This window comes from Carcharhinus amblyrhynchos, unplaced genomic scaffold (genome assembly GCF_965287045.1).
Source record: "Carcharhinus amblyrhynchos unplaced genomic scaffold, sCarAmb.v2.hapA scaffold_53, whole genome shotgun sequence".
Lineage (NCBI taxonomy): Eukaryota > Metazoa > Chordata > Chondrichthyes > Carcharhiniformes > Carcharhinidae > Carcharhinus > Carcharhinus amblyrhynchos.
Genome location: NW_027649794.1, coordinates 1,597,292 through 1,620,930, shown reverse-complemented (window position 1 = coordinate 1,620,930; position 23,639 = coordinate 1,597,292). Strand labels below are relative to the sequence as shown.

Below are 23,639 nucleotides of genomic sequence, written 5' to 3'. Positions count from 1 at the left end.
CTTCTGCAGTCTCTCCATGTAACGTTACTCAATGGTATTCACACCATATGTATTGGAGTTTGGGGTAAATCAACCTTCAGAAAGCTTACTGTTCAATCCTGCCTCTTCACACAGACATCAATTAGATTTACCCTCAGTAGGGTCTGTCTGTAAATCACCAGTGAAACAGAAATTAAAAGGAAGGAGATAGTTGTTGACTTCAGGAAGCGCAGTGTAGAACATGCCCCCGTCTACATCAACAGGGATGAAGTGGAAATGGCGAAGCGCTTCAAGTTTCTAGGTATCCAGACCACCAACAACCTGTCCTGGTCCCTCCACGCCGACACTATAGTTAAGAAAACCCACCAACACCTCTACTTTCTCAGGAGACTAAGGAAATGTTGCATGTCCACCACGACTCACACCAATTTTTACAGATGCATTATAAAAAGCACACATTCTGGTTGTGTCACAGCTTGGTATGGCTCCTGCCCTGCCCAAGACCGCAAATAGCTATAAAGAGTTGTGAAAGTAGACCAGTCCACCACACAAACCAGTGTCCCATCTATTGGCTTCATCTACACTTCACGCTGCCTTGGAAAAGCAGTCAGTATAATCAAGGACGCCACACACCCCAGACATACTCCCTTCCACCTTCTTCTGTCGGGAAAAAGATACAAAAGCCTGAGATCACGTACCAATCGACTCAAGAGCAGTTTCTTCCCTGCTGCCATCAGACTTCTGAATGGACCGGGCGGCACGGTAGCACAGTGGTTAGCACTGCTGCTTCACAGCTCCAGGGTCCTGGGTTCGATTCTCGGCTCGGGTCACTGTCTGTGTGGAGTTTGCACATTCTCCTCGTGTCTGCGTGGGTTCCCTCCGGGTGCTCCAGTTTCCTCCCACAGTCCAAAGATGTGTGGGTTAGGTTGATTGGCCATGCTAAGAAAGTGTCCCTTAGTGTCCAGGGTAGTGGAGGTTCGAGGGATTAGTGGGTAAAATATGTGGGGATAGGGCCTGGGTGGGATTGTGTTTGGTGCAGACTCAATGCACGGAAGGGTGTCTTTCTGCACTGTAAGGTTCTATGATTCTACCATATGTTAAGTTGACCTTTCTCTATACCTTTGCTATGTCTGTAACACTACATTCTGCACCCTCTCCTTTCCTTCTCCTCTATGAATGATATGTTTTGTCTGTACAATGCGCAAGAAACAATACTTTTCACTGGATACTAATACCTGTGACAATAATAAATCAAATCAAATCAAAAATTGGATACAGGAATTTTCTTTTCAACTTAGCGAATGATGCCCTAATTAATTGTAAAACTTGACCCCAAGTGGATTGAGGGGGACTGAGAAATGGGCCAGAAAATGTCAATGACACTAAAAACTCCCTGTCCAGGGTGCTGAGTAATTTTGAGAGGTCCAGTGGAGACTATCTAGAGGCGACAGTTAAGGGGAGCCTGAGAATTGGGATGTGGCCCCCATCACCAGCCCAACCTCCCATCTCCAATACTAATACCACCCACACTGTGAATGCCGCTTTGAGAGTTGGGTGGCACGATGGCACAGTGGTTAGCACTGCTACTTTACAGCACCAGGAACCTGGGTTCGATTCCTGGCCTGGGTCACTGACTGTGTGGAGTTTGAACCTCTTCCCTGTATCTGCCTGGGTTTCCTCCAGGTGCTCCGGTTTCTCTCCACAGCCCGAAAGACTTGCTGGTTAGGCGCATTGGCCATGCTAAATTCACCCTCAGTGTGTGCGAAAAAGGTGGCGACTAGGAGATTTTCACAGTAACTTCATTTCAGTGTTAATGTCAGCCTGCTTGTGACATTAATAAATAAACTTCTTCAAAAACTTTTAAACTGGGGTTAAATATTCCTTCAACTTCTCTGAAATAGTTCCTGGCAGGAGCAGGCGATCAGTATCATGGAGTCATAGTCATAGAAAGCCTACTGTGCAGTAAGAGGCCATTCGGCCCATCGGATCTGCGCTGACCACTATCCCCGAGAATGTGCAAACTTCACACAGGCAGTCACCCAAGCTGGGAATCGAACCCAGCTCCCTGGGGCTGTGAGGCAGTAGTGCTAACCACTCTGACACAGTGTCACCTCTGTGCCACTCTGTTAAAGTGCTGGCAACTGGGGGCAGTGGGCATCCAGAAAGAGGGCGTAGGTCGGATATAAACCTGCCCAAACCTCCATCTGTTTGAGAAATGATGGGACTGCTTTCTTTATTTCCAAATTTGGTAATACAAGAGGCAAAGAGAGAGGTGATGAAATAAATTGCACTAAACAAGTGTATTGTTCCCAAGACTGTGTAGAGTTGTGACAGAAGGAACAGAGTGCATTCAAACTGCAAATCTAATCTTCTCCCCACAATCTAAAGTGCGAAACCAAACAGATGACGAGAAGTTAGTGGGCTGGAAATTAGATAATCACGTGAACCTTAATATGTGCCAACTCATTGTCATTTTGCAAGCTGCTATTAGCAATGCTGTTCGACATAAGAACATAAGAAACAGGAGCAGGAGTAGGCCATCTAGCCCCTCGAGCCTGCCCCGCCATTCAATAAGATCATGGCTGATCTGAAGTGGATCAGTTCCACTTTCCTGCTTTCTCTCCATAACCCTTAATTCCCTAATCGATCAGAAATCTATCTACCTGTGACTTAAACACATTCAGTGAGGCAGCCTCCACCACTTCAAAGGACAGAGAATTCCAGAGATTCACCACCCTTTGAGTGAAGAAGTTCTTCCTCAACTCTGTTTGAAATTGACCCCCCCCTTATTTTGAGGTTGTGCCCTCTGGTTCTGGTTTCCTTTCTAAGTGGAAAGAATCTCTCTACTTCTACCCTATTTAACCCCTTCATTATCTTGTATGTCTCTATAAGATCAGCCCTCAGCCTTCTAAACTCCAACGAGTACAGACCCAGTTTACTCAATCTCTCCTCATAAGCTAACCCCCTCATCTCCGGTATCAACCTGCTGAATCTTCTCTGTACTCCCTCAAAGGCCAATATATCCTTTCGCAAATAAGCATCACTGCTGTTTATATATATAACATACAAAATACATTTTGTACTCCTTACTTCCATCAACTTTGAATCACTGGCCACCTTTTACAGTAAAAAGTCTGACAACACCAGGTTTAAGTCCAACCGATTTATTTGATAGTAAACTCACTAGCTTTCGAGATTTCCCTCTTCTTCAGGTGAATGGAGAGTTCTGACCTCAGACAGAGCATATAAAGCACAGACAGTTTACAGATTACTGATTAGAATGCGAATCTTTACACCTAACCTGCTGTTCAAGTCTTAAAGTGGCCGACAATGTGAGTGGAAGGAGCACTGATCACAGGTTAAAGAGATGTGTATTGTCTCCAGACAGTATAGTGAGTGAGGTTTTGCAAACCCAGGCAAGTCACGGGGATTACAGATAGTGCGACATGAACCCAAGATCCCTGTTGAGACCGTCCTCATGTGGGTGGAACTTGGCTATCAGTCTCTGCTCAGCGACTCTGCGCTGTCGTGTGTCGTGAAGGCCGCCTTGGAGAATGCTTACCCGCAGGTCAGAGGCTTCACGACACACGACAGTGCAGAGTCGCTGAGCAGAGACTGATAGCCAAGTTCCACACACATGAGGACAGTCTCAACAGGGATCTTGGGTTCATGTCGCACTATCTGTAACCCCCGTGACTTGCCTGGGTTTGCAAAACCTCACTTACTGTGCTGTCTGGAGACAATACACATCTCTTCAACCTGTGATCAGTGCTCCTTCCACTCACATTGTCGGCCACTTTAAGACTTGAACAGCAGGTTAGGTGTAAAGGTTCGCATTCTAATCAGTAATCTGTAAACTGTCTGTGCTTTATATGCTCTGTCTGAAGCCAGAACTCTCCATTCACCTGACGAAGGGACTAACCCGAAAGCTTGTGCGTTTACTATCAAATAAATCGGTTGGACTAAAACCTGGTGTTGTCAGACTTTTTACTGTGTTTACCCCAGTCCAACGCCAGCACATCCACATCATGACACCTTTTACAGCACAGAAAAGCCACTCAGCCCATTGTCTGTGCACTGACTGAGATATGAGCTCCCCAGCTAAGCCCCACTGTCCTACATTTGGTCCGTAGCTCTGCAGGTTAGATCCAAATCCAGACACATTTTCATAGAAAACATAGAACATAACAGCACAGTGCAGGTCCTGTGGCCCTCAATGTTGTGCCGAGCTTTGTCCAATCCCAAGATCAAGCTATCCCACTCCCTATCATTCTGGAGTGCTCCATGTGCCTATCCAATAATTGTTTGAAAGTTCCTAAAGTGACCGACTCCACTATCACAGCAGGCAGTCTATTCCACTCTCTGAGTGAAGAATCTACCTCGGACATCCCTCCCATATCCCCCACCATGAACCTTATAGCTATGCCCCCTAGTAACAGCTACATCCACCTGGGGAAATAGTCTCTGCACGTCCGCTCTATCAACCCCTCTCATCATCTTATATTAAGTTGCCTCTCATCCTCCTCCGCTCCAAAGAGAAAAGCCCCAGCTCCCTCAACCTTTCCTCATTAGACCTACCCTCCAAACCAGGCAGCATCCTGGTAAATCTCCTCTGCACTCTCTGCAATGCTTCCACATCCTTCATATAGGATATATAGATTTTTGATAAAGTTGAGAGGATGCTGTCTCTTTCGGGTAGTTGAGTTCCAGACACCCACATCCTCTTGGGTGAAAAATACTTCCTCATCTCCCCTCCAATCTTTCTAACAATCACTTTGAATCATTGCTCCCCCGGTCACTGACCTCTTGTCTGAAGTAAGTAAGTACTTGCCATCCATTCTATCCAAACCCCCCTCATATCCAATATCCCCTCACCCTCCAAGGAGAAGAACTCCGGCCTATCTGATCTTCCATCCAGCTTCAATTCCCCAGTCCTGAGTGGGAATATCCTTGTGAATCTCCTCTGTACCCTCTCGAATGAAATTATACCCTTTCTGTAATGAGGTGCTAGAACTGCACACAGTGCTCAAGTTGCGGCCTAGCTAACATTTTATGCAATTCCACCATTGCCTTCCTGTTATATATTTTTTTATATTCATTTGTGGGACGTGGGTGTTGCTGGCTGGTCAGCATTTATTGTCCATCCCTACTTGCCCTTGGGGGGGGTAATTGAGAGTCAACCACATTGCTGTGGCTCTGGTGACACATGTAGGCCGGACTGGGTAAGGACGGCAGATTTCCTTCCCTAAGGGACATTAGTGAACTAGATGGGTTTTTCAGACAATCGAAAATGGTTTCATGGTCATCGTTGGATTCTTAATTCCAGATATTTTTCATTGAATTCAAATTCTACCATCTGCCGTGGTGGGATTTGAACCCAGGTCCCCAATCATTAGATGAGTTTCTGGATTTACAATCCCACAATGACACCACCAGGCCATCTCCTCCGCCTTCTGTACCACTGCTAATAAATGAAAGGATTCCATGTTCCCCAAACACCTCAACAACCTGTCCTGGTGCAGTCCGAGATCTGTGGGCGTGCAGTCTAAGGTCTCTCACTCCCTCTACCCCATTCTGTATCATTCCAACGACACAATGGTTAGCACTGCTGCCTCACGGTGCCAGAGAACCAGGTTCGATTCCTGTCAGTGTGTGCACATTCTTCCTGTGTCTGCGTGGGTTTCCTCCGGGTGCTCCGGTTTCCTCCCACAGTCCGAAAAACGTGCTGGTGAGATGCGTTGACTGTGCTAAATTCTCCCTCAGTGTACCCGAACAGGTGCCTGAGTGTGGCAACTGGGGAATTTTCAGGGTCTTTTTATTGATCTGTGGGACCTGGGCGTCACTGGTTGGTCATCATTTATTGCCCATCCCTAGTTGCCCTTGTTCAGAGGGCAGCTGAGAATCAACAACATTGCTATGACTCTGGAGCCATATGTAGGCCAGACCGGGTAAGGATGGCAGATTTCCTTCCCTAAAGAGACATTAGTGACCCAGATTGGTTTTTCAGACAATCAACAATGGTTTCCTGTTCAGAATGTTTAGAATCCCTGGAGTGCAGAAGGAGGCCATTCAGCCCATCGTGCCTGCACCGACCACAATCCCATCCAGCCCGTATCCCCATAACCCCATGCATTTACCCTAGCTAGCCCCCTGACACTTAAGGGCAACTTAACACGGCCGTTCCACCAAGCCTGCACATCTTTGGACCGCGGGAGGGTACCGGAGAGCCCAGAGGAAACCAATGCAGACACGGGGAGAACACGCAAACTCCACACGGACAGCTAACCAAGCCGGGAATTGAACCCGGGTCCCTGGCGCTATGATGCAGCAGTGTTAACCACTGTACCACCACGGTCATCAGTGGATTCTTAATTCCAGGTTTTTTTAACTGAATTGAAATTCTACCACCTGCCGTGGGGGGATTTGTACCCTGGTCCCCAGAACATTAGCTAAGATGCTGGATTAATAGTACAGCGATAATACCATCGCCTCCCCTAGTAACTTCAATGCAGTGTTAATATAAGCCTCCTCATGACACTAATAAATAAACGTTTTAAAAACTCCCATTTATTGTGTAATCCCCTGCATTGTACAATCTCCCCAAATGTATCATCTCACAATTCTCCAATTTCAACCCTATTTCCTAGTATCTTCCCACCTGACCAGTCCACAGATATCCTCCATGGAACTGTTATGTAATTTATTCATAGAAATTTCATTGCTAAAGTATTTTATGGGCGGAGGGAGAGGGAAATTTTATCAGCTGCTATTGAAAAAAAAGGACATTTTTTCGTGAAGCAATGAAAAAAAATTGCCATTCCTTTCAACGTCCATTCTCGACATCCGAATCTGGGGCTGTCCAGCAGCACAGTGGTTAGCACTGCTGCCCCACCAGGGACCCGGGTTCCATTCCCGGCTTGGGTCACTGCACATTCTCCCCGTGTCTGCGTGGGTTTCCTCCGGGTGCTCTGGCTCCCTTCCACAGTCTGAGAGACGTGCTGGTTAGGTGCATTGGCCAAATCCTCCCTCAGTACACCCGAAAGTGTGGCGACCAGGGGATTTTCGCAGTAACTTCATTGCAGTGTTAATGTCAGCCTAAACGTGACAATAATAAATAAACTTTAACTTTGTTAACTTCTGTAGGAGAGAATGTACCTGCCCGTACAGGCAACATGAAATCACAGTGGTTGGCACTGCCCACACACAGCGCCAGGGATCGGGGTTCGATTCCCAGCTTGGGTGAGTGCCTGTGTAGAGTTTGCACCTTCTCCCCATGTCTGCGTGGGTTTTCTCCCACGGTTCAAACCTGCGTGGATTCGATGGATTGGCCGTTCTAATTGCCCCTTCATGTCAGGGGGACACGCTAGGGAGAAATGTATTGGGTTGTGGGGACAGGTCCTGGATGGGATTGTGGTCAGTACAGACTCGATGGGCTGAATGGCCTCCCTCGGCGCTGTAGGGATTCTATGATTCTACTCGATATTCTGAATGTTTGGTCACAGTTGCAGGTCAGATGTGCCCTCACTGATAAAAATGACCCCCCCAACCATCTGCGACACTGTGGAGATTGGACACAATGAAAAGCCCAGGGACAATGGACAAGGCAAAATTGATTTGGGTGGACCCCTGTCACCAGCCACGAGCTCCTGAAATAGTGGATCCATTTACCCCTCCCCCGGGGAAGACTTGTCAGCGCAGTTACTTGTTTGGTGGTCAAAAAAGGAAACAGGTGTTGAGGCAAGAGTGTTGGTGAAGAAATTCAAATCTCCCAACAGAAGAACGAGGAAGGACAAAACTCAGGGCAGCTTTGAGCAGAAATAATATCCAGCAATTTAGCTGACTTGTTCTGGTTGTTAACTCAGCGGGGGCGGCCCTCCCTCAGCCGATGCCTATTTCCTATCCCTAATTACCCCAGAAATGAACGGCCATTTCCGATGGTCATTTTAGAGTTAACCGTATTGCTGTGTGTCTGGAGTCACCTTCTAGCACAGTAAGAAGTCTCACAACACCGGGTTAAAGTCCAACAGGTTTATTTGGCAGCACAAGCTTTGGGAGCACTGCCCCTTCATCAGGTGAGTGGGAGTTGTGTTCACAAACAGGGCATATATCGACACAAACTCAATTTACAAAATAATGGTTAGAATGCGAGTCTTTGCAGGTAATCTCGTCTTAAAGGTGCAGACAATGCGAGTAGATAGAGGGCCAAGCACAAGTTAAAGAGATGTACATTGTCTCCAGACAGGACAGTTGGTGAGATTTTGCAAGAACAGGCAAGTCATGGGGGTTACAGATAGTGCGACATGAACCCAAGATCTCGGTTGAGGCCGCCCTTATGTAGGCGGAACTTGGCTATCAGTCTCTGCTCAGTGACTGCAGTCAGAGTGTTCAGCCTCTGATCTTCAGGTTAACGTTCTCCAAGACGGCCTTCATGACACATGACAACACAGAATCGCTAACCAATCCACCTAATCTACACATCTTTGGACACTAACGGGCAATTTAGCATGGCTAACTCACCTAACTGCACATCTTTGGACATTAGGGAGCAATTTAACGTGGCCAATCCACCAAACCTGCATCTCTTTATGCACTAAAGGGCAATTTAGCATAGCCAGTACACCTAACATGTACAACTTTGGGCACAAAGGTGCAATTTACATGGCCAATCCACCTAATCTGCACATCTTTGGATACTAAGGAGCAATTTAGCATGACCAATCTACCTAACTTACATATCTTTGGACAATAAGGAACAATTTAGCATGACCAATCTACCTAACTTACATATCTTTGGACAATAAGGAACAATTTAGCATGGCTAATCCACTTAACCTGCAATTCTTTGGCAACTAAGGGGCAACTTAGCGTGGCCAATCCACATAACCTGCACTTCTTTGGACACTAAGGGCAAATTAGCTTGACCAATCCACTGAACCTACACTTCTTTGAACACTAAGGGGCAATTTAGCATTTTCAATCCACTTAACCTCCACACCTTGGGACAATATGGAGCAATTTAGCATGGCCAATCCACCTGACCTGCACATCTTTGGACATTAAGGGGAAAATTAGCATGACCAATCCACCTAACCTGCACATCTTTCGATATGAACATGCAATTTGGCACGGAGAATCCACCTAACCTGAACACCTTTGGACACTAAGGGGCAATTTAGCATGGCCAATCCACCTAACCTGCACACCCTCGATTATTAAGTGGCAATTTAGCATGGTCAACCCTGTAGTCTGCACATCTTTGGAGTGTAGGTGGAAACCGGAGCACCCGGAGGGAACATACGCAGACATGGGGAGAATGTGCAAACTCCAGACAGGCAGTGAGCCACAGCTGGAATTGAACCCTGGTCCCTGGCGCTGTGAGGCAGCAGTGCAAAACACTGTGCCACCATGCCACCCCTAGGACAGTGCATTTCCTTACCTATAGGGATACCAGTGAACAAGATGGGTGTATGTTTCGCGACAGGTGACATGGCCATTATTAAAATTTTTGTTCCAGCTTTTTCACTGGATTCATATTTAACCATCCGCTGTGGTGGGATTCCAACTTTTGTCCCAAAAAGCAATACCCTGTGTGTTTCACGGACCCATCTCACCCTGCAAGGGTGACAGAGCATCAAGCAAGACAACACCGCAATATATTTGTCCCTGGCATGTTGCAGACTGGACCCACCCAGCCCTGGGACCTGCAGTGCTGCCCTGCCTTCCTTCTGGAGCAGGGAGGTACAAGTGAGTTATCCACATCCCCTGCTGGTACAATGCACCACCACTCCCTCCACTGGGGAGGAAGGTGCAAGAGCTGTAAATAAAAAAGAGGCTGACACAGCTCTGACGAGAAAACCGCAATCTTAGAGTAAGCAAAGACGTGGTGAGAGAGAGGAAAAGCATGTATGTTGCTACACTTTTTGTGAGGTTTTCCTCCACTTCCTGCAATGAATTGCCACAGAGATCATTGCACTTGTTGGTTGGACAGTCCTCTGGGCAAACAGCCTCTTGTTTCTGACTCCCAGATAGAAGGAAGGTCGCTTTTTCGACATGACTTCACTGGCGTGGGCTCCAGCTATTTGCATTGGCTTTCTCCTGTCTGGTAAGGTTCAACTTCCATGTGATTTTCACAAACCGATATTTGTCTTTCTTTGAAGGAATGCTTCCATGCAAAAAAAAAGTCAAAGATTTTCTGCAGAGTTGAACAATCCTCGGGGGGGATTCTAGTGAAAATATAAGTGGATGTATTAAATAGGTGGGGGGTTGTTCAACCTTGCTTCTTTTAGCGTAACAGCGCACACTGTTGGATTTTCCAGTCCCGCCGATGGTTGGGTGTTCTGTGCGGCTCATCCGTGGGGTGGGAGGAGGGGATGGGGTCACCTTCGTCTGGACTAGACTGCACTGCGCACCCCCCCCCCCCCCCCCCGGGGCATAAAAAATGTACATTTTCCAGTCCCGCCCACCTGTAGTAGCGACTGTCATAGAATCATAGAGTCCTTATAATACAGAGGAGGCCGTTCAGCCCATCGAGACTGTACCGACCACAGTCCCACCCAGGTACTATTGTCGCAACCCCACGCATTTACCCTGCTAATCCCTGACGCTAAGGGTCAATTTAGCACAGCCAATCAGCCTAACCCGCACATCTTTGGAATGTGGGAGGGAACCGGAGCACCCGGAGGAAACCCACGCAGAGACTGGGAGAACGTGCGGACTCCACACAGACAGTGACCCGAGGCCGGAATTGAACCCGGGTCCCTGGCGCTGTGAGGCAGTGTACACTATTCACTGTGCCACCGCACCACACTTGAAAGCGCAGTTCCACAGAACACAGTATGTTGCTGGTACGGAGGACAATTTCAGGGAGCACTGAAAGGTTTGTTGATTCCTGGTGGAAATTTAGGATCAGGGTGGGCGGGATTGGGAAACCCCACATTACGGGGGCGTAGCGGAGAAGTGCCCCCAGTTGATTAGAACAACTCCGAGAGGCAGACACCAAAGTCGGGGTGTTGCGCATCTAGTCCACGTATCGAGGCACGGGAGAACGAGAGGTGGCGATCTTATTGAAACAAAGGTTCAGAGTGGGATTTGAGAGGGAGGGTGTTTACAATGTTGTGGGAGACAAGATGTGGAGATGCCGGCATTGGACTGGGGTAAACACAGTAAAAAGTCTGACAACACCCGGTTTAAGTCCAACCGATTTATTTGATAGTAAACTCACTAGCTTTCGAGGTTTCCCTCTTCTTTAGGTGAATGGAGAGTTCTGGCCTCAGACAGAGCATATAAAGCACAGACAGTTTAGAGATTACTGATTAGAATGCGAATCTTTACACCTAACCTGCTGTTCAAGTCCTAAAGTGGCCGACAACGTGAGTGGAAGGAGCACTGATCACAGGTTAAAGAGATATGTATTGTCTCCAGACAGTGCAGTAAGTGAGGTTTTGCAAACCCAGGCAAGTCACGGGGGTTACAGATAGTGTGATATGAACCCAAGATCCCTGTTGTCAACCTTGCCACAGCAACCTCTGCAAGACATGCCGGATCATCGACACGGATACCATCATCACACGTGAGAATACCATCCACCAGGTACACGGTAAATACTCTTGCAACTCGGCCAACATTGTCTACCTGATACGTTGCAAGAAAAGATGTCCCGAAGCATGGTACATTGGGGAGACCATGCAGACGCTACAACAACGGATGAATGAACATCGCTCGACAATCACCAGGCAAGACTGTTCCCTTCCTGTTGGCGAACACTTCAGTGGTCACGGGCATTCAGCCTCTGACCTTCGGGTAAGCATTCTCCAAGGCGGCCTTCACGACACACGACAGCGCAGAGTCGCTGAGCAGAGACTGATAGCCAAGTTCCGCACACATGAGGACGGTCTCAACAGGGATCTTGGGTTCATGTCGCACTATCTGTAACCCCCGTGACTTGCCTGGGTTTGCAAAACCTCACTCACTGTACTGTCTGGAGACAATACACATCTCTTTAAACTGTGATCAGTGCTCCTTCCACTCACATTGTCGGCCACTTCAGGTCTTGAACAGCAGGTTAGGTGTAAAGATTCGCATTCTGATCAGTAATCTGTAAACTGTCTGTGCTTTATATGCTCTGTCCGAGGCCAGAACTCTCCATTCACCTGACGAAGAGGGAAACCTCGAAAGCTTGTGAGTTTACTATCAAATAAATCGGTTGGACTTAAACCGGGTGTTGTCAGACTTTTTACTGTGGGAGACAAGAACCAGGGGATAAGATTTCAGAATGGGAGATCTCCCATTTAAGTCGGAGATGAGGATGTGAGGCGGTGAGGTGGCACGCTGGCTAAGTGGTTAGCACTGCTGCCTCACAGCACCAGGGACCCAGGTTCAATTCCAGCCTTGGGTCACTGTGTGCGCAGAGACTGCACATTCTCCCCGTGTCTGCGTGGGTTTCCTCTGGGTGCTCTGGTTTCCTCCCGCACTCCAAAGGTGTATGGGTTAGGTTGACTGGTGGTGTTAAATTGGCCGTAAGTGTCAGGGGGATAGCAGGGTAAATAGGCGGGATTACAGGAATAGGGACTGGATGGGATTGTGGTCAGTATAGGCTCAATGGGCCGAATGGCCTCCTTCTGCAGTGTAGGGTTTCTATGATTCTCTCAGAGGAGTGCTGGTCACTGGAAGTGTTGTCCCACAGAACACAGTCTGGGCTGTGGGTGACTGAAGATATTGAAGGTTGAGTTACACTGGTTTCTCACTGATGGGAGGGAGAATGGGCCAGAGAGGGGATTGAAACTGAGACACGCTCAGATCAGCCACAATCTTATCGAATGGCAAAGCAGGCTCCAAGGGATGAAAGGCCTACTCCTGATTCCCAAACTCCCATATTTGTTTCCTGTAATACTTTCCAAGTATTTCCCCAATCTCCCCCCCCACTTTTTGAAAGTTCCTATTGCCTCTGCTTCCCTCTCAGGCAGCACCTTCCAGATCACAATTTGCTGCGTTAAAATACAAATCCCCCTCATGTCCACCCACCTCTGGCTCTTTTCCTGATTCTCTTCAATCTGTGTCCCTCTCTGGTTACCCACCCTCCTGTCACTGGGAATACTATCTTCTCATGCACTCTATCCTATAGAATCTATTATAGAATCCCTACAGTACAGAAGGAGACCCTTCGGCCCATCGAGTCTGTACCGACCACAGTCCCACTCAGGAAGTATCCTATAACCCCAAACATTTACCCTGCTAATTCCCCTGACACTATGGTCAATTTAGCATGGCCAATCCACCTAATCCGCACGTATTTGAACTATGGGAGGAAACCGGAGCACCCGGAGGGAACCCACACAGACACGGGGAGAACATGCCATCTTCAGGCGGACAATGACCCCAGGCTGGATTTGAACCCGGGTCCCTGACGCTGTGAGGCCGCATCGCTAACCACTATGCCACCGTGGCATCTCATGATCTTGAACGCCTCGATTCAATCTCCCCCTTAACCTTCTCTGCTCCGAGGAGAACATTCCCGGCTTCTCCCCGTCTCTCCGATATCCCCTCGTCCCTGGGGGCACTCAGTTTAATCCTCTCCGCACCCCCTCTGAAAGTGCAGGGGCCAGAATTCTCCAGCCGTTCACACCAGTGGGATTCTCCAGTCCTGCCAGCAGCCCACCCCCACCCACGGGTCTCCTGCCGTTGTTGGGGGGGGTGGGGTGGTGGGGGGTGGTGGGGGGTGAATTCCACCGCTAACAAACAACACATCAGCTCGCGTTGGCGGGAAACACACGCCTGGGGGGCTGGAGAGTCTCGCCCAGGACCCAACTGTGGCGGCAGTGTTTATAAGTGTCCAGTAATAACCAAGTGGTTTTTTAATAAAGCTCAGATTTTCTATTCTATTTAACAGACTAAAGAAGTTGGCTCACAGTTTTATGCGAATAAGTCACACCGTTCGCACTCCCCCTTCCCCTTTCAAATAGGGGCAGCAGAGTGGCACAGTGGTTCGCACTGCTACCTCACAGTGCCAGGGACCCGGGTTCAATGCTGGCCTCGGGTCACTGTCTGTGCTGAACCTGCACATCCTCCCCGTGTCTGCGTGGGTTTCCTCCAGGCGCTCCCACAGTCCAAAGATGTGCGGGTTAGGTGGATTGGCTAAGCTAAGTTAAGATGCTGGGCAACACGACAGCTCAGTGACTATCGCTGTTTGCTGTGCAGATACACAGATTTGGGCCAGTGTCCGTGGGAGTTTGCGCATTCTCCCCGTGCTTGCGTGGGTTTTCTCCGGGTGCTCCGGTTTCCTCCCACACCCCAAAGATGTGCTCTTAGGCTGATTGGTGTAACAAATTGTCCCTAAATTAGTCTCCCCTCAATCTGGTTTCCAATGTGGAGTGTGATAAGCATAGGACAGGGTCATGGGTGGAAGAGGGATTTACAATGTTAAGATGGCGGCGCGGGCTCGCTGGGCCAAAGGGCCTGTTTCCCGGGCTGCGTTGTTCTTTGTTCTTAAATGTTCCATCCCAGGCAGCATCCTGGTGCATCTCCCCTGCGCCCCCCTCCAGTGCATTCACATCTTTCCTATAATGTGATGACTAAAACTGCACACAATAGACATATAAGATGATGAATGGGGTGGATAGGATAGAGGTGGAGAGACTCTTCCCGCTCAGAAAGGACAGTAGGACTAGGGGGCACAGCCTCAAGATAAAGGGGGGGCAGTTTAGAACGGAGTTGAGGAGGAACTTCTTCACTCAAAGGGTGGTGAATCTCTGGAATTCTCTGCCCGTTGAGGTGGTGGAGGCTGCCTCGCTAAATATTTTTAAGACGCGGGTTGATGGGTTTTTGATAAGCGAGGGGATTAAGGGTTATGGGGAGAGGGCGGGAAAGTGGAACTGAGCCACTCCAGATCAGCCATGATCTTATTGAATGGCGGGGCAGGCTCGAAGGGCTAGATGGCCTACTCCTGCTCCTATTTCTTATGTTCTTATAATACTGTAGCTGGGGCCTCACCAAACTTCTACACAAGTCCATCATGACCATTTGTAATCTATGCCCCAATTGGTAAAGGTGCCGCATGCCTTTTTCACCACCCTGTTCACCTTCTCAGAGATCTGTGGCCAAAGTCCCTTTGTTCTTCGGCGCAGGCTCGATGGGCCAAATGGCCTCCTTCCGCATCGGAGGATCCTGAGATTCTGTCTCCTTTCAAGTTGTTTGGCCGTTTTAGCGTTACCATTTCCTAAATGTACTTCCATTTCTTTACTTCCCCTTTGTTGATGGAGGTGTGGGAGGTGGAGGGTGGGAGGTGAGGAGGGTTGGGGTCGGGCGGGGTGGGGGAGGGCGAGGATGTGGGGGGTATATCATGTCATTTGTAGATCCGTACAAAACGGTCTGGATGTACGTGCTGAAGATGGATCACTTTTTCCAACCCTCACACAGCCATGGCCATGGGGATGAGATGTGTTGCCAACAAGAAGAAGGTTATATTAACTGATAACTAAAATAGACACAATAGGGAAGTGTGGCTAAGGGGCATTTAATCATTTAAAAAAAGGATATATATTCTTGTGTGACTATGGCGCAGTCTTTTCAATGCAAGCTCATTGACATCTCTGTCAGTGCTGCTAGGGACGTGATTGGCTCAGAACGAACATGTGACACCCCTTGGGGATCTGACGAGTCATTAAGGGGAAAGGTTAGGCTGGCAGACTGAGGCTCCGGACCCCTCCACGTGTGAATTTATTTTTAAAAATGCCGTTGCATTTGCGTCTGGGCAAAGGGCCATCAGCCTGAGGAGGACGCTGCCCTCGAGTGTTCCGTTCGCAAACTCTTTCACCGCTGACGTCAGCCCCCGAGAGGTGAGCCACCCTCACATGGAGGGAAAGGTTCAGGCCGGAGGTGGATGAGAGGAGCCTAATCTGAACAACCCGGCAGCTGGGGGTGAAATTTCAGCGGCACGGTGGCACAGTGGTTAGCACTGCTGCCTCACAGTGCCAAGGACCCAGTTTCGATTCCCGGCTTGGGTCACCGCCTGTGCGGAGTTTGCACGTTCTCCCCCCACCCACCCCGGGTTTCTTCCGGGTGCTCCAGTTTCCCCCCACAGTCCAAAGATGTGTAGGTTAGGTGGATTGAAAATTGCCCCTTGGTGTCAGTAGGACTAGCAGGGTAAATAAGTGGAGTTATGGGAATCGGGACTGGGTGGGATTGTAGTCGATGCAGACTCGATGGGCTAAATGGCCTCCTGCTATGCTGTAGGGATTCTACGGTTCTATTCTATGACATGTATTCTCAGGTTGAATTAAACTTCTTTGCTTGAGGACACTTAACAACACAGCTGGTCTGTCTGTCTATCTACCTGCCATGTCTATCTGCTTACCCCTCTGACCATCTGAAGAGTCTTCTTTCCCTCCATTCATCCATCCGTTCATCTCTCCATTTACCTGCCTCCCTAACAATCAACCAAAATATCTGTTTATCTATCTATCTATCTATCTACCTAACTATCTGTCTGTTTATCTATCTATCTATCTATCTATCTATCTATCTGTTTATCTATCTATCTATCTATCTATCTATCTGTCTATCTATCCATCTATCCATCTATCTGTCTATCTATCTGTCTGTTTATCTATCTATCTATCTATCTATCTGTTTATCTATCTATCTATCTATCTGTTTATCTATCTATCTATCTATCTATCTCGCTATCTTTCTGCGTATCTCTCAGCCTATCTGCTTATCCAGGTGAGGAGAACTTTCTTCACCCAGGGGGTGGTGAATGTGTGGAATTCACTAACACAGGAAGTAGTTGAGGCCAAAATGTTGCGTGAATTCAAGAAGAAATTAGATATCGCTCTTGGAGCTAAAGGGATTGAGGGATATGGGGGGGAAGGGAGGGGGTCAGGATATTGAGTTAGATGATCAGCAAATGAAAGGCAGAGCAGGTTTTACTCCTCCTTCTATCTATTCATTCCCTCCCAACTTTCTCATTTTTTTCTGAATAACTGACAATTTTGTGAGTGTTTTTTATCGGGTGACCGTTGGTTGAATTCAGCAGAAAACACTGATATTGTCCGCTCTGGAGATTTGTGATTTCCTCAAATAACAATCAACACAGGCTTCGGCAGACACATCCAACAGTGTAAATCACCCATACCCGGCACTCACTGATCACTATGAACTTAGAAAGCTGCTTCTTCTTAATGATAGATCCCAGCCACTTCCCTGCAACTGACAGAGGTTCCCCAAACTTGATTTATTCCACTGCCAATCTTTCAAATAACTCCACTAAATTTGGAACCCTGATCTCACTTTTGGGTTGCTGTGCTGTGAAAGCGGATATAAGACATTTATCACCAACTCTATCACTTCCTTAATGTCTACTACAGTCCACTGCGCAAATGTTCGAACTTGTCTCACATTCCCCACACCCTGCCACGAATTACTATATTTACCCAACCTCACACTGCCCATTTTCAGAGCAGTTTATTCATAGGCCCTTCTCAATCCCCTTCTAACTCCACGAGTAACAAAAGTTTTTTAAAGTTTCACATTTATTTATTAGTGCCCACAGATCCCGGAATGCATCAGGACTGGATGATCGGGAATCTTTTCATTTATTAGCAGTGATACAGAATATAAGAGTAGAGAGATTATGCTGGAATTGTATAAAACATTAGTTTGGCCACAACATGAGTGCTTTGTGCAATTCTGGTTCCCTTGTCTCAGAAAGGATACAGTTCCACTCAAGAGGGTGCAGAGAAGATATATGAGGGTGCTGCCACCCAGGACTGGGAAATTGCAGCTACAAGGGAATGCTTGAAGTTTAAGTTTATTTACTCGTGTCACAAGTAGGCTTACACTAACACTGCAATGAAGTTACTGTGAAAATTCCCTGAGTCGCCACACTCCGGCGCCTGTTTGGGTGCACTGAGGGAGAATTTAGCATGGCCAATACACCTAACCAGCACGTCTTTCAGACTGTGGGAGGAAATCGGAGCACCCGGGGGAAACCCACACAGACATGGGGAGACCATGCAGACTCCACAAGGACGGTGACCCAAGACCAGAATCAAACTCAGGTCCCTGTCGCTGTGGGACAGCAGTGCCAGCCTCCGTGCATTGTGCCACCCTTTGGTGCTGTTATTTTTAATATGTTGTTATTTTTAATAGAGTTGTCTTTGGTATAGTTTCTTCTTATTTAACATTTGAGTACTTTACATCGGTTGAACGAGCGAGGAAGGGGGTACAACAAAGAGGAACGGAATAACCTGATTTTAACTATCCCTTTCTTGTGATAATGGACAGCGAGAAACTGGATGTTACAGATTTACCTCCGAATTGAAACTGGACTGGAAACCGGAACTATGTAGAATCCGAATCCAACTGCTGCAACATAGCATGGGGTGAAGTCAGAGAAAGTAACACTGCTGGGTTAGGAAGAACTGTGAAGTTAATCAGAACAATGAGAGTGAACATCTTAAAATGCCAGCAATTTTACAGTTTCTATATTAGTGTCAGAAGTCAGCTTATATTAACACTGCAATGAAGCTATTGTAAAATTCCCCTCCCCCTTTCTCTCTGGTTAAACCGATGGGGCACCACAGTGGTTAGCACTGCCGCCTCACAGCGCCAGAGACCTGAGTTCGATTCCCAGCTTGGGTCACTGTCTGTGTGGAGTTTGCACATTCTCCCCGTGTCTGCATGGGTTTCCTCCAGGTGCTCCGGTTTCCTCCCACAGTTTAAAGATGCGCTGGTTAGGTGGATTGGCCATGCTAAATTGCCCCTTACTATCAGGGGGACCAGCTAGGGGAAATGCATGGGCTGATGGGATTATGGGGATAGGACCTGGATGGGATTGTGATCGGTGCAGACTCAATGGGTTCAATAGCCTCCTTCCATCTGTAGGATTCTATGAAAATCCACACTCCGGTGCCTGTTCGGGTCCACTGAGGGAGAATTTAACATGGCCCATATACATAACCAGCCTGACTTTCAGACTGTGAGAGGAAACCACAGCACTCAGAGGAAACCCACGCAGACAATGTGCAGACTCTGTACAGACAGTGACTCAAGAATCAAACCTGGGTTCCTGGCGCTGTGAGGCAGCAGTGCTAACCACTCCACTGACGTGCCACTGTAACTAGCTAGGGACAGAAAGGAGCCATGTCTTCGATACCTCAGCTAAGTTTATTTTAATTAATTCCTTGGACATGGACATCACTGGCTGGGCCAGCATTTATTGCCCATCCCTAGTTGCCCTTGAGGGCAGTTGAGAGTCAACCACATTGCTGTGGCTCTGGAATCACATGTAGGCCAGACCAGGTAAGGAAGGCAGATTTCCTTCTCTAAAGGACGTCAGTGACCCAGATGGGTTTTTCTGACAATGGTTTCATGGTCATCAGTAGATTCTTAATTCCAGATATTATTTAGTGAATTCAAATTCCACCATCTGCCATGGTGGGATTCGAACCCGGGTCCCCAGAACATTAGTTGAGTTTCTGGGTTAATAATCTAGTGATAATACCACTAGGCCATCACCCCCCCCAATATTGGTGCCAATGCAGCTGAATGTTGGGCCCAGCGGGCAACGGGCAAGCCAGGGGTCTCCGCACGCTTAAACCTGGCCCCAGTGACCGGGACTGACACTGTTTACAGGCTGGCTATCAGCCGGGGGCTGCTGAAGTAATTCCTCACTGCTGAGACGTGTCTGCTCGGGATTTGAGCATTTTGTTGGGAGTTTGATCCAGATTGAGAGTCAACCGGTTCCCAGTGTATTTCCTAATGGTGTCCATGCTTGTTGTTCATGCAGTTACAGCCAGGAACCAGGTTACAGATGTGACTGGGTTTGCTGGGACAGAGGTGCTACTCCCGTGTCAGGCACCAAGAGGGAACAACACAACATTGGTACAAATTACCTGGAAGAAAGATGATGAAAGTCATTCCTTCTTTACATATCACCATAAGTTTGGGATCACGAACTCAAATCCACATTATTCCAGTCGGATAATTTTCAGGAATGATTCCCTGTTGGATGGATCCATTCTATTAAAGCCTTTGCAGATACAGGATGAGGGAATGTATACGTGCGAGCTCACTTTATTCCCTAATGGAAGTCGTGAAAACACAATGATTTTGACAGTTGCAGGTATGTATTTCCCCAGGAGCGTTGTTGCTGTGAGTCAGGGGGTAAGTGTAATAAGAGAGGGGGGGGAAATGGGGACAATGTATTGGATTGTGCGTCCTGGTGAAAACTTAATGGTCGATATTTTACGACCTCGCCTGCCCGAGGTTTTGCTCGCCCAAGGCCAACAGGGAATGCTGTCCTGCCAGCCTCGCCTGCCCCAGAATCGGGTGGGCGAGGGGGTAAAATTCCGGCAATTATCCCTGCAATCATCATCAGGGCATTGCTGTGTCATTCTGATGTTTGAATCCAGCCACATTCCGGCTCATGTTGTTATTATCGAGTTATTAGTGGTGAGTGCTTGCTGACCACTTGGGGATGGGAGTTGGGAGGGTTATTTTAAAATGGATCGCATTATATTTGGTTTCCCCAGTTACTGGCAGTGATATCCTGTAACAGGAACCCAGTGGTGGACTGTTCTAACTAATCAATCTCTGGCAATCTCTAACTGACGGAGAGGTGAGCTGAGGGGGATCCGCAGAGCTGGAGAATTTTGGGAGACACCTCGACACTCAGCCCATGTTACTTTCCAAATCGCTTCACTCACTCTGTCAGAGATGAAAGTCCTCCCCTATCCTTTTCAAACTAATACAGCTCCGTGACACTCGCTCTCAATCTGTCCCTAACTCATTCATTTCCATAGTCCCGCCTTGCCACAGATTCTTTGCTCTGAGTTGTCCTTTGGCCTGTAGATCATCATAGTGTCCTGGTCTAATGTGTGATAGAATCCTTATGTGCAGAAGGAGGCCATTCGCCCCATCGAGTCTGTGCCGACAACAATCCCACCCCAGGCCCTATACTCAGAACTCCGCACATTTACCCCGCTGATCCCTCTAACATACACATCTCGGGACACTAAGGGGCACTTTAACATGGTCAATCCATCTAACCTGCACATTTTTGCACTGTGGGAGGAAACCGGGGCAACCAGAGGAAACCCACTCAGACATGGGGGGAATGAACAGAGTCTACACAGACAGAGACCCAAGCCAGGAATCAAACCCCGGTCCCTGGTGCTGTGAGGCAGCAGTGTTAACCACTGCTCTGCCCAAGTTCGCAAGGAATTTCAAAGGGTTGTGAACAAAGCCTCGTCCATCATGCAAACCAGCTTCCCATCCATTAACTCTGTCTACACTTCCTGCAGCTCGGAAAAGTAGTCAGCATAACCAAAGATCCCTTGTATCCTGGATATACTCACTTCCACCTTCTTCCGTTGGGAAAAAGATACAAAATCATAGAAGTCTGCAGTGCAGAATAAGATCATTCGGCCCATCAAGTCTGCACCAACCACAATCCCATCCAAGCCCGATCCACATAACCCCATATATTTACCCTCATTAGTCCCCCTGATACTAAGGAACAATTTAGCATGGCCAATCCACCTAACCTGCACATCTTTGGACTGTGGGATGAAACCAAAGTGCCTGGAAGAAACCCACGCAGACACGGGGAGAATGTGCAGATTCCACACAGCCAGTGACCCAAGCCGGGAATCGAACCCGGGTCCCTGGCACTGTGAGACAGCAGTGCTAACCATTGCCTGAGGTCATGTACTAACTGACTCAAGAATAGCTTTTTCTCTGCTGCCATCAGACTTTTGAATGGACCTACCTTATATTAAGTTGATCTTTCTCTGCACCCCAGCTATGAGTATAACACTATCCAAAAAGGGGACATGAGATTGTTTTGGCAGATAAGGCAAAGGAGAATCTAAAGAGCTTCTACAAATACATAAAGGGCAAAAGAGTAACAAGGGAGAGAGTAGGGCCTCTTAAGGATTAACAAGGTCATCTGTGTGCGGATACACAAGAGATGGGTGAGATCCTAAATGAATATTTCTCATCAGAATTTACTGTTGAGAAAAGCATTGATGTTAGGGAACTTGGGGAAACAAATAGTGATGTCTTGAGGAGTGTACATATAACAGAGAAGGAGGTGCTGGAAGTCTTAAAATGCATCAAGATAGATAAATCCCCGGGACCTGATGAAATGTATTCCAGGATATTGTGGGAGGCGAGGGAGGAAATTGCGAGTCTCCTAGCAGATATCTGAATCATCGATAGTCACGGGTGAGATGCCTGAAGATTGGAGACTGGCAAATATTGTGCCTTTGTTTAAAAAGGGCTGCAGGGAAAAACCATCCATTCTATAAGAATGTTACATTAGCAGTTTTTTAATCCTCTGGAATGTTTCAGGACTTTAAGGGTTCTTGGAAGATTGTTAACAAAGCATCTATTATCTCTGCATCTACTTCCTTTAATATCCAAAAATGCAGCCCATCTAGTCCAGGGGACTTATCGATCTTTAGGTCTATTAGCTTCCTTCGTACTTTCTCTCTATTGATAGCTGTTGTATTATTTCCTCTCCCATCCTGTCCCTTCATTATGTCATATGTTTGAATGCAATTAGTGCATTGTAGAGTATTGTCCCCTAGAACCAGCAGACATAGATTCAAGATAAATGGCAGAAGGGGACTTGGGGAAGAACTTCCTTGTGCAGAAGGTGGCAGGTCTGTGGAATTCGCTGCCTGAGTTGGTGGTGGATGCAGAGACCCTAAACTCTTTTAAAATGTACCTGGAGTTGCAACTGAAGTGCTGTAAGCTACAGGGATATGAGCCAAGTGCGGGAAGGTGAGAGCAGAATGGGCACATGAGTGTCTTTGGCCTGGCATGGACAAGATAGGCCCAATGGCCTTCTTCTGTGCTATAATATCTCTACTGTTCTCTATAAGACTGGTGCTAAGTATTTATTTAACTGCCTCATTTTCTGGTCAGTTATTATTATTTCCCCAGTCTGATTCTCTAAGCACACTCTGTTCACGTTGCTCACTTTCTTCTTTTTAATATATTTAAATAATCTCCTACTGACTGATTTTTTAAAAATATATATTTCTTTCTGGCTTACATACGGAGTTATATTATTTGCTCATCTACTGTCATTGTTTATCTTTTCCCTCTATTATTTTTGGTCAACTTTTTGTCTTTTGAAACTTTGCCCAAGTAATTTTGGCCACATTTTATATGTTTTTCTTTAACTTGAATATTATCCTTATCTTCCTCGTTCTACTCTGAGATACGTTCTTTTATCCCCTTCCTAGAATCCTTCATCACTGGGATATGTCTTTGTTGAGAGTTACAGAATTATTTTAACTACTGGTGGCACAGAGGTTAGCACTGCCGCCTCACAGCGCCAGGGACCCGGGTTCGATTCCTGGCTTAGGTCATGTCTCTGTGGAGTTTGTACATTTTCCTCGTGACTATGTGGGTTTCCGCCAGATGCTCCAGTTTCCTCCCACAGTCCAAAGATGTGCGTGTTACGTTGATTGGACATGCTAAATTACCCCAGGATATGTACATTAGAGGGATTAGTGGGACAAGTATGTGGGGTTTCGGGGATCGGGCCTGGGGTAGGATTGTTGCCAGTGCCGACTCGATGGGCCGAATGGCCTCCTACTCAGTTTGCTTCCACAATGTGTGAGGTTTGTTGGATTGGCCATGCTAATTCG

General features: G+C 47.4%; 1 protein-coding gene across 1 annotated transcript in view; it reads left to right on the top strand.

Moving 5' to 3' along the window:
* LOC145337596 (poliovirus receptor homolog) overlaps positions 1-23,639 on the top strand; it is a 57,137-nt gene that overhangs the window by 9,703 nt on the left and 23,795 nt on the right. The window contains exon 5 of the mRNA XM_080182389.1: positions 19,763-20,098. Coding sequence (XP_080038515.1) covers positions 19,763-20,098 — 336 coding nt within the window. The remainder of the gene's footprint in view (positions 1-19,762; positions 20,099-23,639) is intronic.